The sequence below is a fragment of the Salminus brasiliensis genome, chromosome 2 (genome assembly GCF_030463535.1).
Source record: "Salminus brasiliensis chromosome 2, fSalBra1.hap2, whole genome shotgun sequence".
In the NCBI taxonomy this organism is placed as follows: Eukaryota; Metazoa; Chordata; class Actinopteri; order Characiformes; family Bryconidae; genus Salminus; species Salminus brasiliensis.
The window spans coordinates 54,475,799-54,492,963 of record NC_132879.1 but is presented as its reverse complement, the minus strand read 5'-3'; the positions used below and the strand labels follow the sequence as shown (position 1 = coordinate 54,492,963).

The 17,165-nt window shown below is 47.9% G+C and overlaps 1 protein-coding gene across 6 annotated transcripts in view; it reads right to left on the bottom strand.

Annotated features, from left to right (window-relative positions):
* Positions 1-17,165, bottom strand: part of cald1a (caldesmon 1a) — a 71,683-nt gene that overhangs the window by 24,150 nt on the left and 30,368 nt on the right. For 2 of the 6 annotated variants that reach the window (XR_011978987.1, XM_072673185.1), the window contains exons 1-3: positions 13,330-13,687; positions 12,720-12,818; positions 2,365-2,508 (exon numbers count right to left, since the gene is read on the bottom strand). Coding sequence is in view for 5 of the 6 variants with exons in the window: in XM_072673185.1 (XP_072529286.1) it covers positions 2,365-2,508; positions 12,720-12,793 (218 nt within the window). In the remaining variant the exon portion in view is untranslated. Of the gene's footprint in view, positions 1-2,364; positions 2,509-12,719; positions 12,819-13,329; positions 13,692-17,165 lie in introns of those variants that run through there. The other 4 variants (XM_072673186.1, XM_072673187.1, XM_072673188.1 and 1 more) reach the window with 3 other exon arrangements.

Below are 17,165 nucleotides of genomic sequence, written 5' to 3'. Positions count from 1 at the left end.
TGGCATTAGGCAGCATGGTGCCAATTGGTTCATGTTTATCTGCTCCAGAGAGTCCTATTCTATTGGTACTTCTTCTCTACAGGAACTAGACAAGCTGTGTATGCGTGTGCATTTGCACATGTGTGTCAGCAACAGGTGCAACGTAAAGTAGCTAAATGCATTTATTAAAAAAGGTGTCCACAAACATTTGGCATTGATGAGACCTTGATAAGAAAAGTCAGATTGGGCAGGCATGACCTGTTCCGCATTGGACCACTGTTGGTAAGTACTGACCACTGCATACCAGGAACACCCCACAAGACCTGATGCCTGATGTTTTGGAGATGTTCTGATGACCCAGTCGTCTAGAACATCACGGCATTTAGCTGACGCTCTAATCCAGAGCGACTTACATGGTTACTCTTATTACATAGGTGGGCCAATGAAGTGTTAGGAGTCTTGCCCGAGGACTCTTGTTGGTGTAGTGTCGCATAGTCACTCAGACCGTGAATCGAACCCCAGTCTCCAACATGGTGTGGTAGCTCAGGGTAGTGGTGTTATCTGTTATCTGACTGTGCTTGGTTTTAATGTTATGGTTGAGCAGTGTACAATGCACTTGTATTTGGTGTTGTTCAGACTCATTAAAGACAGACTTAAGAGTGTTATAGTCATAAACATGAGCCAGCCAGACTAGGACAGACTGTGGTAGACTAGGGTTCGATTCCCCAGCCAGGCAAACTCACCAAATGACACCAATAAGAGTCATTGGTAAGACTCCTAATGCTACATTCACCTGTTTGTAAATCTTCAGGATTTACTACATTTGGGACAAAGGGAGTGCTGTATAATGATATCAGGTCCCTGTACGTACAGTATATAGGGTCTGTCCACTAAATGTCAAAGCCAGACTATGTAGCATATTCACTGTGCTGCCATCTACTTCACACACAATACCCCATTGAGTCCCTTTCCTGAATGAAGTGTCCGCTGGCGATTTGGAACAGGCCCTGCTGTTTCCCATCCCCCCCTACCTTTGTTAGGCTGCCTAACTGGCCTGCACTGGACTGTCGCGGACCTAGCCTGGCTGCCACAGGCATGCCACTGTAGGTTAATGTAGTCTGAGCGCACCACTTGGCACAGGTTTCCCCTGGCGTCAGCACAATTCACAATAGGGGTGGCTATGCCTGCTCACGCGCAGGGAACACTCGCAGGCTGCTGCGATAGACTCTCTTGTGTGCGAAAGCATTCGGGACTACAATGGCGCAGTGTCAGTGAACGTCAGCACGACCCACTGCTTCCACATCACTGACCTGCCACAGGAAGTTATTTGTTACACACGCTGAGCAGGGCTGCGGGTTAAACTAAGGGACAGGGAGGAGACTTATACAAAAATACTGACTGTTTGTGTCTACAGAGGTGTGTGTGTGTGAGCTAGAGATAGAGTTTCATGCATGCATTATTAAGTGATAGTACTGAAATATGCAGAGGACCCAGACTCCACCTGTTTGTGGGTCACACTGGTGGAGTGCCTCGGGACAGGCCGTAAACATAGACAGTACTGACAGCACTGATACTCCAGGAAAGACATCGAGTGACCCCTAGTGTTTCAGTCTAGCCACCAGATTTGATCCAGAGTGGACTGGGATCTGGACTGGGAAATGGTCTCGTCCCAAATGGCTGGAGCTCTTTTTAAGGCTTATTTGAATATATTATTTGAATATATATATATATATATATATATATACATACAGTCTGCATACTCTGTCATCAGCCTCCTTTCACCCTGTTCTTCAATGCTCAGGACCCCACAGAACTGACCACCACAGAGCAGACCGTGTTGTTTGGGTGGTGGGTCATTCTCAGCACTGCAGTGACCCCGACTGACATGGTGATGGTGTGTTCAGTGGATCAGACGCAGCAGTGCTGCTGGAGTGTTTAAACACTGGGTCTGTCCACTCACTGTCCACTCTGTTAGACAGTCCTAGCTAGCTGGTCCACCTCGTAGATGTAAAGATAGGACGCTGTTGGCTGGATATTTCTAGTTGGTGGACTGTTCTCAGTCCAGCAGTGACATTAAGGTGTTTAAGACCTCCAGCAGCACTGCTGCATCTGATCCACTACTCGTACCACCAGCACAACACACACTACTAACACACTCACCACCACCATGTCAGTCAGTGTCACTGCAGTGCTGAGAATGACCACCACCCCAATACTACCCACCTGCTCTGTGGTGGTCAGTCCTGTGGGGTCCTGAGCATTGAATAACAGGGTGAAAGAAGGCTGATAGCAAAGTATGCAGAGAAGCAGATGGATGCCGTCTGGAGTTACAGGGCATGTATATATTATAATAACAGCAAATGCAGGAAAAACAGCATGTCATACCTGTGGCTGTTGTTTAGCTCCATGCTCTCGGGCGGGTTCGGAGCCTCCTCGCTGTCTTTGCTGCGCATGCGTTCCTGACGAGCTCTTCGCCTACGCTCGCGAGCCGCCTCCTCCTCATCCTCTTCATTCCGCCGATAGGCCATCCTGAACAGACACACACACACACACACACACACAAAAACACTCAGGCAATGACAGTGATATTGCTCTAGTGAGAGATGGTAGGAGCCAGGGCAGGAGTCTTGTTGGCAGTGACTGCGTTTCTCACAGCCATCACTGTTATTGCTGCTGTCGCTGCTACTACTACTGCTGCTGCTGCTGCTGGGGGTGAGTGGTGGCTGGATGTCAGCTGTGTGTTTGTGTGTGTGAGCAGTCAAAGCTTGGCAGCTGATGAGAGGAAAGCTGGACACCAGTGTGTCTTAGAGCCTATGAAACAGTCAGTCAGACAGAACACGCTCAGAGCACAGGGAAGGAGGCCTTTCCTCATCGAAACTGTCCTGCTGGACTGTGGTCAGTTTAGAGGAACAACACCGTGGAACCATAGATGGTTCTCACATTCCCGATCGTTTAAACTGCAAGGGAGCAAAGTCCACCTCCACCAAGGGTGTTTAAGTCCTCCTCCTCCTCCAGACTGGGCTGGGTGGAGTCCCGTGACTACACACCCCCTTCTGAGGTGCTTTGAGGAACCTTCAGGGAATCTTTTTCTTCTAAAAACCTTACAAAGCACCTTGTGAAGTTCCTTCACAGTTACAAATTGAAGAACCTCCAAAAGGTCCTTAAGTAACCTTTAATTTTAACAGTGTAGTATGTTTTTTTAAGGGACCTGTACACAATCAGCTCAGAATTGACATAAATATGTATATTAATATCATTTTTTAAAAACTGAAATAATCAACATGGGCAAGATTACATTGATTAGAGGTTCTGAATGTCGGTTTCCATAAGATTGTGATCAACCACATGGCAAATACACAGCGGAGCCCACTACACACACTCAAGATCCACTGAAAATCAAGCCCACGTACACCTGCCGCCCGCTGCTTTGCGAAGGCTTTGTCTGCAGCAGACCATGCTGCTGGACTGTGTGCTGTGGTCAGGAATTCTGCTGTAACTCAACAGAGCCTACTGCTAACGCCCAAGCAAGGCCGTAGGGAGAGTGACATCATCTACATGTCCTTTGTCCTCCCTCCCTTTCTCTGTCTTTACTGCATGTACACAGTACAAGACACAGCTTGAATCAGGCTGTTGTTTTTACACGAACCAGCCATAACATTAGTACCACCTACCTCATATTGAGTAGGCCCCCCTTGTGCCGCCACAAAAGATCTGACTATTCGAAGCATTTGAGGACTCCACAAGACCTCTGAAGGCGTCCTGCTGTGGTATCTGTGGCACCAAGATCAACATTAGCAGCAGATCCTTTAATAAGTCCTGTAAGTTGTGAGGTGGGCGGGGCCTCCAGGGATCATATTAATGAGCCTTAGGTGCCCATGACCCTGTTGACTGGTTGTCCTTTCTTGGGGCACTGACCACTGCATATCAGGAACCCCCCACAAGACCTGATGCCTGATGTTTTGGAGATGTTCTGATGACCCAGTCATCTAGAACATCACAGTTCGGTTCTTGTCAAAGTGTCTCAGATTCTTACGCTTGTCCATTTCTGCTTTTAACACCAACATCACCTTCAGGACCTGATCACTGTTCACCTGCTAATATGTAGATCCCACCCCTTGACATATAATCAATGTTTTTCACTGCATCTGTCAGTGGTACTAATGTTATGGCTGATCGGTATATCTGGGAGAGTCTCTAAAAACCTTGAATATTCCCTAAAAGTCTTTCAATTCCTTACATGAAAGATTAGATCCGAATGGATCAGAGTTATTCTGAATGAAACATTCCTGGCCATCAATCCCCAGCTTTCTCCTGGACCCCCGGCTCCACCACGCCCCCACCACGCCCGATCTGATATCCTCACCACACTCTCTCTCCGAAGTGTCCGGCAGCATCTCGGCTCCCTCTGCTTCTCAATCGTAATAATAAATCTCCTCCAGACAGAAACTCCCCGGCCTGAACTATCCGCTGCAGCAGCTTTCAGGTGGGTCTCTGCCGTTTCCTGAAGCCGTGTTCAGCAGTTTGCCTAAGCCACGCGGCCTACGCCTGTTTGGAGCTTCGCACTTCCCAGCATGTCTTCAGTGCACATAGTTATTTAGGTTAGCCGAGCATGTAGGCCATATGGAAGGCATCATGTGGTTTAGTATAACATTAATTGTTTAACGGCTTCTGTGGTGAACGCCGGGCCGGTTTCATTTGGATTTATGGAGTCTGCGAAGGGAGAAAGGGTTCTAGTGTGGGAGATGATGCTGATATGAAGCTGATCCCGTGTCTGTGGCACTTTCTGGCTCTCTCCATTTAATTAGGCTGTTAGAGTCAGACCTGCCGGAGTCGTCAGACACTACTCTGATACTCTGATCAACATTCTCTGCTCTCTGTAAGTCCATTCAGAACGAACTCTGTCTCTTTACCTTCCCGACTAAACGGTCACCCAGCCCGACCTGCTGGAAAACTGCCCGCTGGGGTCCCCTCTACCTGCGTCAGACCAGCTGCCACCTACCAGTCCGACCATCAGGCTCCCCTACCACCTGTGTCAGACCAGCTGCACACCCTCCTACCACTGCTACCTGCCTAATGACCATGATAAAACCTAAATGGACTCTTAATTATCTGCCACTATTACCCATCATTACTCTCATTGCTCTGACCATCACTGCCATGACTATATTAAATCATACTACACCATGATTATTAAATTATGAATTATTATATTAAGAATATGTCGCTCATCTGAGCAGTACAACAGTTTAGGTTAGTTCTGATCAGAGGAGATGGGTCGGTCCCCCTTGTGAGTCTTGGGTCCTCCCAAGCCTTCTTCCCTGGAGAGTAGAGACAGATACTCCAACAAACACAGGATAATTTCGATGAGCAGGTGTCCAAATACTTTTGTCACATTATGTTGCCACTTGCCACTTGAGTTTTTACTTGCCACTGTGGCCTTTGGCTGCTCACTGGGAGTATTGGGGGTCTTGCTAATTGTGTGAATCTGCTTTGTGAAAACAGCAGTTGTAAAAAGTGCTAGACTAATACATTTGATTTGATTTGATTTGATTAGATTAGATTTGATCCGGCACTCCATTAAGCAAGATCGTGGGTAGCAACACGGAGAGGGGGCTCACATCCAAACAGGCAACACATTAGCCTTCCCAAATATTTTCCTATCGTCCAAACATCTCAGAAATGTCACTTAAAACAGTTTGGGAAAGGCCCCTGAGAGCGGGGTCTGACACTGAGCGAGAGAGAGCGAGAGAGAGAGTGAGAGAGAGGGAGAGGGACTAACCCTGCCAAAAGGCTGCCCTATTCCCACACTCACCCTCCCTCCCTCCCAGCCCTCCATTCCCTTCTCTCAGAACACCCACTGACATCACGCTCATCCATTATCTCCTCTTCTACTGGCCTTTCACTTGATGATGGTTCTTTACGGTTCTTCACGGAACCCGAAAGTGGTTCTTCTCTGGCATCCCTCAAAGAACCCCTGTGTAGCACCTTTATTTCTAAAAGTGTAGATACTACAAGCTGACTGTGAAATACCTAGATGCCATACTGGTACAATACACTATGTGTCCAAATGTTCGTGGACACCCCTTCTAATGAATGCATTCAGCTACTTTAAGTTGCAGCCATTGCTGACTCAGACACACAGCTTGTCCAGTCCCTGTGGAGAAGTACTGCCAAAAGAATAGGACTCTCTGGAGCAGATGAATCTACAAACATGAACCTATTGGCACCATGCTGCTGCCTAATAAAGCCAGGCGTGGCTAGAGGGGTATAAAGCCCCCCAGCAGCATTAAGCTGTGGAGCAGTGAAAGAGATGTGTTCTCGGGAATGATGGCTGGTGGTGCTCCATCCAGTACTATCAGGATAAGTTGAAGTGGAGACCGTCTAACATCCTGACCTCTCTAAGACTCTTGTCACTGAATGCAATCAAATGCTCACAGCAATACTTGCTCTAAAATCTAGTAGAAAGCCTTTCTCCTTGCACAGTAGAGACAGATACACCAACAAAAGCAGGATCAACTCTTTTTTTTTATATCCTTGATTTCGATGAGCAGGTGTCCAAATACTTTTGTCCATTTGCACATTATGTTGCCTTGTGTGGTTTTTGTGTCTGATTTGCACTGGAGGTACTTGGCAAGATCTCATCCTGGTACTCTCTCTCTCTCTCTCTCTCTCTCTCTTGCTCTCTCTCTCATGTAAGTCTGGCTGTAACGGTGCACGCAGAGCTCACAGTGGGTTTGGGACGGCCCATTCACTGAGGATGGGTGTTATTTCCTGAGCTCTTCCTGACCTCTCATGGGAACGCAGTGCAGATGTTGTGGTGCCAAATGGCTGCGGCGCGAGAGATGGAGTTACACAGGGACTACAGCAGGATCTGTAGGAGAACTCTTGCCCTCCTCATGCGGTAAAGCAGGAGTTAGGACCTGACCCGGCGAATCGCGCAGAACTGAGACGTGTTCCTTAATCGAGGCTCTAAAGCTCTGCAGAACAATCCATCAGGAACGTCGCTGGAGAAGAGAAAGCAGCAGTCAAAACATTCCACAGTGTGTGTATGTGGAGTGTCGCTGACCCGAGTCCGCTCTGGAACACACTGCTCCGGCACGGGAAAGGCCACGATGCTCACAGAGCAGAGGGAGAGGGAGAGAGAGAGAGAGAGAGAGAGAGAGAGAGACAGAGAGAGAGAGAGAGAGGGCAAGAAAGAAAGAGTGAGAGAGAGAGAGAGAGAGAGAGACTAGAGAGAGATTGGACGTGAAAGAAGAAGGAGACAGAGGCAGAGAGAGAGAGAGAGAGACTGAGTGAGCGAGAAAAAGGGAGAGAGGCCGATAGAGAGAGAAAGATAGAGATACTGGACGAGAAGGAGAGGGAGAGTGAGATTGGACGAGAGAGATAGAGAGTAAGATAGAGATATTGGATGAGAGGGAGAGAGAGAGATTGGAAGAGAAAGAGCTATAGAGAGATTGGATGAGAGAAAGGGAGAGGGAGATTGGACGAGAGAGATAAGAGAGAGATATAGAGATACTGGACGAGAGAGATATAGAGATATTGGACGAGAGGGACAGAGATTGGATGAGAGAGAGATATAGAGATATTGGACGAGAGGGACAGAGATTGGATGAGAGAGAGATATAGAGATATTGGACGAGAGGGACAGAGATTGGATGAGAGAGAGATATAGAGATATTGGACGAGAGGGACAGAGATTGGATGAGAGAGAGATATAGAGATATTGGACGAGAGGGAGAGATATTGGATGAGAGAGAGATATAGAGATATTGGACGAGAGGGAGAGATATTGGACGAGAGGGACAGAGATTGGATGAGAGAGAGATATAGAGATATTGGACGAGAGGGACAGAGATTGGATGAGAGAGAGATATAGAGATATTGGACGAGAGGGAGAGATATTGGACGAGAGGGAGAGAGATTGGATGAGAGAGAGATATAGAGATATTGGACGAGAGGGAGAGATATTGGACGAGAGGGAGAGAGATTGGATGAGAGAGAGATATAGAGATATTGGACGAGAAAGAGCTATAGAAAGATTTGATAAGAGAGAGGGAGAGGGAGATTGGACGAGAGAGATAAGAGAGAGAAAGATAGAGATATTGGATGAGAGGGAAAGAGAGATTGGACGAGAGAGATATAGAGATTTAGAGCGAGAGGTAGAGAGAGATTGGACGAGAAAGAGATATAGAGATATTGGACGAGAAGGAGAGGGAAAGTGAAATTGGACGAGAGAGAAAAAGAGAGTTGTTGGATTAGATAGAGATATTAGACAACAGAGAGAGAGGGAGAGCTAGAGATACTGGGCGAGAGAGAAGAAAAGGGCAGAGGGAGAGAGAGAAGAGATATCAGGGAGAGATCGAGGACAAGACAGAAAGAGAGAGAGAGAGAGAGGAGAGAGAGACCCAGCAAACTCCTGCAAGCAGCTCCATATCTAATAAATAATAATAATAATAATAATAATAATAACACTGCTGTAAGAGGTTTATCTGGTCATTTACAGAGACTCAAATATGCAGCAGACATCAAATATACAGCCAGAGCACAGTCTCTCTCTCTCTCTCTCTCTCTCTCTCTCTCTCTCTCTCTCTTTCTCTCTCGTTCTGAAGTGGAGTTAATCTTGGCTGGCCGAGATGGAGGAGCGAAATGGCACTCGTCAAGCCTTCATCGCCTGACGGAGTTCCAGCCGGGCTTGGGTGCCAAGTCGCTCCCGCGTGCACAGGCCTTATCGTTCCTCTCTCACTAACCTCTCTGCACCACCGACCAGAGCTACGCCAACATCTGCCCGCCTGCTGTTCCAGACACCCACTCCAGCGCTTCCGCTGAGATGCAGCAGCAGCAGCACCAGTGCCAGCAAGCTCTGGTAATGTAGAAGCACTTGGCCAGAGGACAGCACTTACAATTACACGCTTTCCTACCTTCACTCCATGTCGATGGTTAAATGGACGGGCGCAACAAAATGTGCTAATGTGCTTCAGCTAGTTCGATTTTCAACTGACTTTTTAACCATGTTAATATAAAAGATGCAAGTTCTAGCTTCTGGGTTACGTCTTTGATCCGGTTCTGAGGGCAGAACTGAATGGAAAGCAAGGTGAAACTGCTCCAGAGGTTAACACAGATGCAAGTGATTTATTCTTATTCCCGCTTAAAGATTCTATTCAGGGCATTTATTCAGTATTTAAGTTGTTTGTTGTTGTAGAAATATTAACTATGTGGTGATTTTACAACCCTGTTTACAACCCTGTTACTTTGCCTCTATTAAACAGTAATTTTCCCTTTATGGTGAGCTCTTGAAAGAAAAAAGATGACCTCAGCTTTTATTAGCTGGTTTACTATGCCACAACAGCCCACAGCAACATAGCATACCCTAGCCTAGCCTAGCTTATAGCACTGTAACGGATTGGATCATTTTTCAGAACAACAAAAAAGATAAAGGGAGACACTAATTTTGTGTTGCTGCTTAATTTGTACTAGTGACTTTTATTTTGACGTGGTCCGTCTTTTCGTTTGTATTAATGACTTTTACTTTGACGTGGTCTTTTCATTTGTATTAATGACTTTTACTTTGACGTGGTCCGTCTTTTTGTTTGTTTTAGTGACTTTTATTTAGACACAGACTGTTTTTATTAGTGACTTTTATTTTGGCATGGTCTTTTCATTTATATCAGTGCCTTTTTTGTATTTTGACCTGATCCGTCCTTTCATTTGTATTAGTGACTTTTATTTTGGCATGGTCTGCTCATTTGTATTAGTGACTTTTATTTTGACGTGCTCTGTGTGTGATGTAGCGGTTAAGTGGAGTGACTGCCTCTCTGCGTTCCACAGTAAAGGTGAATAGTGGAGTCGGTGGTTCTGAGCTCGACTCACTGAAGCAGTTCAGATACCTGAGCCTGTCTGAGCCTTCCACTCCTCCCACTAACAGAACTCTGCTCTCCACCCACACACCAGACTGATGGAGCTGCAGCCGCGAGGCCGTGCTCGGTGTGTCGGTCAGAGTTTACGGACCGTCCCGGTCCTCCATTCACTTGACCGTCAGCTGCTCAGTCTGTGTGTGTTCACTGCAGACCTGCGTCCAGACTGATTGGTGTACTATTACTGTACAGTAACAGCAGCAGAGGGTGGGATTTTCAATCAATGATTTTCTTCAGCTTTCCACTCTAAGTTCCTAAATTTCTCCTAAATGTAACATCTGGGAAAAGAAACGCAGCTCCCTCTTTCACAACATTCGCTGAAAAATGTCTTGGGTTTCTGCAACATGAGCGAAATCGAATGGTGCCTACTCTCTCTCTCGTCAGACTTTGGCCCGGGATTACGGGAAGCGACACCGTGTCCTGTAAACCGATTTTGTGTGCATGGCACCCACTTTCAGGAAAAAAAGAGAAAATGCAAACCGGGCAGGAACTCGACACGCAGGCCTAACAATGCACACAATTAGCCGAGGTCCAGTATTCCGGCCAATGATAACATGGGCGTCAGCTATTGAAAAGAATCCGCAGTGCTTATAGCAGCGAACGCGCTGGGAATAGCGGCCAGCCGAGTCCGGCCTGCTTGCTCTTTACCCCATGATGCTTTGCGACGGCCGCATAAATCACTCCTCGGCAGCTGCTGTCCGTGTTTGTGAAACGGTGGTGAGAAGAAAAAAATGCAGCGTTCGACGAGAAACGCTGATGCTAAATCTCTATTTGAGTCCCTGCCATCAGTGTTTATGGGAGTGCCTCTTTTCCTTAAATGGGCACGAGGCTGGGGAAAGAGCTGGAGTTCAGAGCGCTTCCCACACACTGCCGTCTCCAAGCGGAGAGAGAGAGCTGTCCCACTGACTAACTCCACAGGATCTAAAGCCTGTCAAGTAGGAGCTGAGAACAGGAGCGAGAGCAGCTGTCAACAGCGGAAGGCCACGGGCTCATAAAGGCCCTGCCATGTTTTACTCATTTCGAGACGTCTGCTGAAAAGCGGCCTTAGAACCGGGCCCTGGCTGATCAAGTCGGAAACGGTATGACGGTGTCAGCCGAAGAACAGGTAGGACAGTAGAGGAGGGCTGCAGGAGAGGCTGTTGCAGTCAGTGATGCTACATTTGCACAGCTTATGGCTGTGTAGTGAACCGCTGCACATGCATCCGTGATGGCGGTGTCTGTATTCATTAGAAGGGGCGTCCACAAACATTTGGACACACATTCAGTCATTCAGTAATTCAGCTCTGCCACTAAGTCAGATGGACTTCAGCACGGTGCAGAATACAACCTGGAGGTCAAGTACACCAAGCATAAAGTGACTTCACACAAAGCCTGTGCTGCATAACAGCGAGAACTCACGAGAGCCGTTTCCAGAGTTTTCAGAATGGGCCGGGTCATAAAAAGGCCGACAGATGTACAGTAATGGATGTTAAGATGTTAAACATCTGTAAGCACGGCCCACCCAACAGAGGAGGCCATGTAAGGTCTATATAGGAACAAGCAGGACTGAAATACCCTCAGAACTGAGGAAGAGCCAGTCTGGTGCTGTTGCAGCACACGCCTGACAAAACTGCTGGTTCCAGGACCACGAACATCAGATCATCTGAAACTGGAGCAGCTTCATGCAACCCCACATGCAGCGCCAGCAGCAGACCCCGGAAAATGACCAATTTAATCAATCTGAATATTCTGACCAGCCCTGGTTTGGAATAAACTGCCCATTAGATCAGCTCCACTTATCATAAAGGATATGTCATAGGTAGTATTATTTAGGTGGTGGTCATTCTCAGCACTGCAGTGACACTGACTGACATGGTGGTGGTGAGTGTGTTAGTAGCGTGTGCTGTGCTGGTGGTACGAGTAGTGGATCAGACGCAGCTGTGCTGCTGGAGTTCTTAAACAGCTTAATGTCAGTGCTGGACTAAGAACAGTCCACCAAGCAGAAATATCCAACCAGCAGCGTCCTGTGGGCAACAGGACTAGAGGATGCAGATTAGACAGCTTCTGTCTCTGACTTTACATCTACGAGGTGGTCCAGCTAGGTAGGAGTGTCTAGTAGAGTGGACAGTGAGTGGACAGACACAGTGTTTAAACACTCCAGCAGCACTGCTGCGTCTGATCCACTGAACACACCGCCACCATGTCAGTCGGGGTCACTGCAGTGCTGAGAATGACCCACCACCCAAATAACACAGTCTGCTCTGTGGTGGTCAGTCCTGTGGGGTCCTGAGCATTGAAGAACAGGGTGAAAGGAGGCTGATAACAGAGTATGCAGAGAAACAGATGGATACAGTCCTCCTGTATGGGAAGCGGAGCTAATAGAATGGGCAGAGATCATAATATTATATGATTTAATGTGTATTAATATATTTTTATATTAAAGACATGCTGTTCCGGTCAGTTTGACCCAGCAGTGACAACAGAGTGACAAATCCATGGACAAGCATAAGAATCTGAGCCACTTTGACAAGAACCAAACTGTGTCATCAGAACATCTCCAAAACATCAGTACCAACTACCAGAAGTGTCCATGAAAGGACCGTGGGCACCTATGGCTCAATGAAATAATCCATAGAGGCCCCGCCCACCTCACAACTTGCAGGACTCTGCTGCTAATATTGATCTTGGTGCCAGATACCTCAGCAGGACACCTCCAGAGGTCTTGCTCAGATCTGCTGTAGTGACCTACGCCAGCTTCTGATGGGCAGTGGGTTCTCCTGTGGGTGGGTCAGTGCTGCCACTAGCGTAGCAGAAAGGTGATGTAGCTGGCCTGGATAAAAGCGACGTTACCTCTCAGCCTCCAAGCGCATCTCCTCTCGCTTCTGCCTCCTCATCTCCCTGCGCCTCTCGAAGTCGTCATCCATGGTTCGGCCCTGCGGAGGTGCGTCCCTGCGGACAAAAAATTACGACAAGCACAAACAGTGTGTTGGTCAGCCGCAGACAGTACACGGGCACCGCGTATTATGCCACATATTCCGGCATATGGTGCTGAAGGAGGCTTCTGCATTCCGCAGCTTCCCTCCCAGTGAACGTGTTTGCTTAACCCTTTTAACACAGTCACACATTCACATATGCAAGACATTTCCACCCCCCCCCACCCCACCCATCATCTTCCTGGCCTGACATCAAACAGATCACACAGTTTATTTTCACACTAGTGCTTTAAAATGGAAAATTGGGGAGGCAGGCAGAAGAAAGAAGGAGAGAAAAGTGAGCGAGAGAGCTAGAGCGAGAGCGAGAGAGGGAGGGAGAGAGAGGCGAAGGAGAGGATGTTAGCACAGGATGTTCACTCAGCCAGGCAGAAAGACTCTCACTAAATATACTTCTGGGTACGTGACCAAAGCGAGTGCTGGATGGACCACCCAGGAGCTCCCGGAGTGGGCTTTCGTGTGGGCCATACCTTAGCAACGGCGTCGAAAAATGCCTCGGAGCGGTCCGCTTTGCTTCTCTCTCTCTCTCTCTCTCTTTCTCTCTCTCTCTCTCACACCATTCCAGCCTTTCCTTTCTCTCTGCTTTCCCTTGCTTTCCCTTCCCTCTTCCCCGTGCTTTCAGTCTCAGCACCACTCCAACACAAAGAGTTCCTCTGGCTCAGCCTTTCTCTCCAGCTGCAGCTCCACCAGAAAAGCCAACAAAAAAAAAAAGAGAAAAAAAGGAAAAGCCAGCCTCTTCCGTTCCCCTCTCGCTCACCCTCCCTCTCTTCCTCTCTCTCGTGCTCTCTCTCCCTCTCTCTTTCTCTATCCCTCCTTCCCTGGGTGCAGACAGTATGGGCCTCCCCTCTAACCCTCCTCTTCCTCTTCTCTCTCTCTCTTTCTCTCTAATTCTCGCTTCCACTCCTCCCTTCCCCTCTTGCTCTCCCTCCATTCTCTCTCGCGCTCGCTCTCTCTCTCGCGCGCTTTCCTCTCGCTCTTCCCTGCTGCTCTGTGCCCCTGTTTTTTTCCCTCCCACCCTGAAAATGACATGTACTGTTATATGCAGGCAGTAGAAATGCAGTACACTGCAGTAAGTGTTCAGTATAACACTGGTCATCTGAGCCTTTCTCTTCCTTTCGCGCTCTCTCACGCTCTCGCGCTCATCCTCTCATCTTCTCAGTTTGACCCTTCTCTTGCTTTCGGACTCTCTGGGCCTGTTACGATAGTGGCGTTAGCAGCTTATTAGCGTGCTATATACATATATGGATGTGACCGCTGTTGTTTTTGCTGACCTCGATATTGACCTATTGACCTTGGTGTTTATTAGGGTGTTTAAATATTTTTATGTTATAATATTATTATAATATTTTATGTCTGAATATTCCTAATTATTAAAAGTCCATTGCTCTCTAAAAGGGTGTCATTCCACTGGTATGCTACGCTACCCACCTCATTTTCCATTAAACAAGAAGGGGGGGGGGGGGGGCATCTTTCAGAACCATCCTTCTGAGAACTTCCGGTTCTACGGCAGATCCACTGATACAGGTCACAACCGCAGTGCTAATGAACATGCAGTGAGTCGTGTAATTCGCTCAGTTCGGGACAGCAGCAGAGTTATGAACCCAGCACAATAGGATCGGACTGCTGTGAGGCACCACCCACCTGTGTGAGGACCCAAAAACACCCACCCAAACGTCTGTACGTCTGCTCTTGAGCAGGTGAAACCAACACCAGAACATCCTGACCCAGATGGCTCGGTTATGGAGCACCGGTGAGGCTCTTACATAGCTAGGTTAGCTCTTAGGCTTACGTCTAACGTCTAACGTCTACCCCCCCCTCTCTCTCTCTCTCTCTCTCTCTCTCTCTCACTTTACTTCTCTCTCTCTATCCTCTCTCACTTTACCTTTTCTTCTCTATCCTCTCTCTCTCGCCCTATTGTTGGCTTTATTTCTCCCTCTCTATTTCTCTCTCTCTCTCTCTCTCTCTCTCTCTCTCTCTCTCCCTTTTCTTGGTTTTATCTCTCTCTCTCTCTCTCTCTCCCTTTTCTTGGTTTTATCTCTCTCTCTCTCGCCCTCTTCTTGACTTTATCTCTCCCTCTCTATCTCTCTCTCTCTCGCCCTTTTCTTGGTTTTATCTCTCTCTCTCTCGCCCTGTTCTTGACTCTATCTCTACCTCTCTCTCTCTCTCGCCCTCTTCTTTGACTTTATCTCTACCTCTCTCTCTCTCGCCCTGTGCTTGACCTCATCTCTCCCTTCCTCTCTCGCTCTCGCCCTCTTCTTGACTTTATCTCTCCCTCTCTATCTTTATTTCCCTCTCTCTCTCTCTCTCTCTCGCCCTCTTCTTGACTTTATCTCTACCACTCTCTCTCTCGCCCTGTGCTTGACTTTATCTCTACCTCTCTCTCTCTCGCCCTGTGCTTGACTTTATCTCTCCCTCTCTCTCTCGCTCTCGCCCTCTTCTTGACTTTATCTCTTCCTCTCTATCTTTCTTTCCCTCTCTCTCTCTCTCTCTCTCTCTCTCTCTCTCTCTCTCTCTCTCTCTCTCTGTTGTGTTTACAGAGCTGTGTCTGGTTAGTCCAGGCCTGACTCTTGGACGCTATGTGTTTTAAAATGCAAAGCTCTGAGGGTTTCCTGTTCAGCATTGTGAAGGCCTGTCTGGACTGCTCTCCGTTTCAGCAGAAAGCGAGAGAGCGAGAGAGAGAGAGAGAGAGAGAGAGAGAGAGAGAGAGAGAGAGAGAGAGAGAGCGAGACTTCCAGCTGTTCAGCCTCCATATCACACTGAACCACTGGCTCATCTGGACCCGCATTCACACACCGCAGGAATTCCTCCCTATCTCTGGCCAGATCGGCTGTTTTGCAGCCCGACTGCGTCTCGTATTTGGAAGCTGAGTGTCGCTGCCCTCACACAGCCCTTTAAAAGTGTCCTGTTAAAATGTCTAATCAAATCCATCCGCTAATCTGATCATCACATCAGCACCGGAACACCACCGCACACTGTGTCACTGTCAGGGTCACACACCATCCCCGGCTGATGTACAAACCCTGCTAATTATCTGCTAACGTCCCGAACATCAACACTTTTAGGCATGCAGTATGAGATGTGTAAACACACACTGTAGAGAAGTACTGCCAATAGAATAGGACTCTCTGGAGCAGATAATCATGAGCCTACATAGGCACCATGCCTAATACCAGGTGGGCTATAGGGGTATAACACCTCCAGCACTGAGCTGTGGAAGAACTGTGTTCTCTAGAATGATGGATGGTGGTGCTCCAACCAATACTTTTGGGAGGAGCTGGGGAGGTGGGGATGAGCTGGGGTTGGGTGGTGATCATCCAAACATCCTGACCTCACTATAATGCTCACATGTCGCTGAATGCAATCAAATGCTCACAGCAATGCTGCTTCAAAATCTAGTAGAAAGCCTTCTTCCCTGGTCAGTAGAGACACTTACTCCAATAAAAGCAGGATGGTCCCTGTAGAGAAGTGCAGATGTGCAAATGCACACACACACACACACATATACACACACACACAGCTTGTCTTGTCCCTGTAGAGAAGTACTGCCAATAGAATAGGACTCTTTGGAGCAAATCAACATGAACCTACGTACTGGAAGCATGCCTAATGCCAGGCGTCCCAATACTTTTGTCCATATAGTAGTAACTAAGGAGTGCCGTAGTAGTTCCCAAGGGCCTTGGTTTTTGCGTCACTGTGTGCTCTCTGTATGGGGCATTGCTCTCTGTATGAGGCCCTGTCCCCTTCCTCCAAACATTCCTTTCTCAGCCTTCAATCAAAAGAGAGAGAAAGAGAGAGAGAGAGAGAGAGAGAGAGGGGACGGGAAAAAAAGGAGGTAGAAATAGAACTGTTGTACGTCTTCCTCTGCCGGACCACCCATATGTGGATAAAGCCAGCATACAAGCAGCAAGATAATGGAAGGCTCTAGACTTTCCTAGAATTACATCCCTCCACTGTGCTCTTGAAGGGTGTTTCGCAAGAGGGGGGTCCGGCCACCTCCTCCTGCTGGCCTCGATGTGCTGGCAGCCACTGCCCCCCCTCCTCCTCCTCCCCTCAGAGAGCAAGGATTAGAATGGCTGTAATGACACATTTACTTAGCAAATTACTACCTCTGTCAGGAGCGCGCCACTCGTGGAGAGGCTGTCATATCAGGCCTGCGCTCGCCTGTGCCTTTCCGAGTTGCACGTTTACAGTGCCGAGGTGCGACGGTAACCTCAGAAGAACTGCTTTTAACAACCAGGGTCTTGCTCTATAGTGAGAGAAGCCGTAAACAGTGCAGCGAAGGGGTGGGAAACCGTGTGCTTGTCGA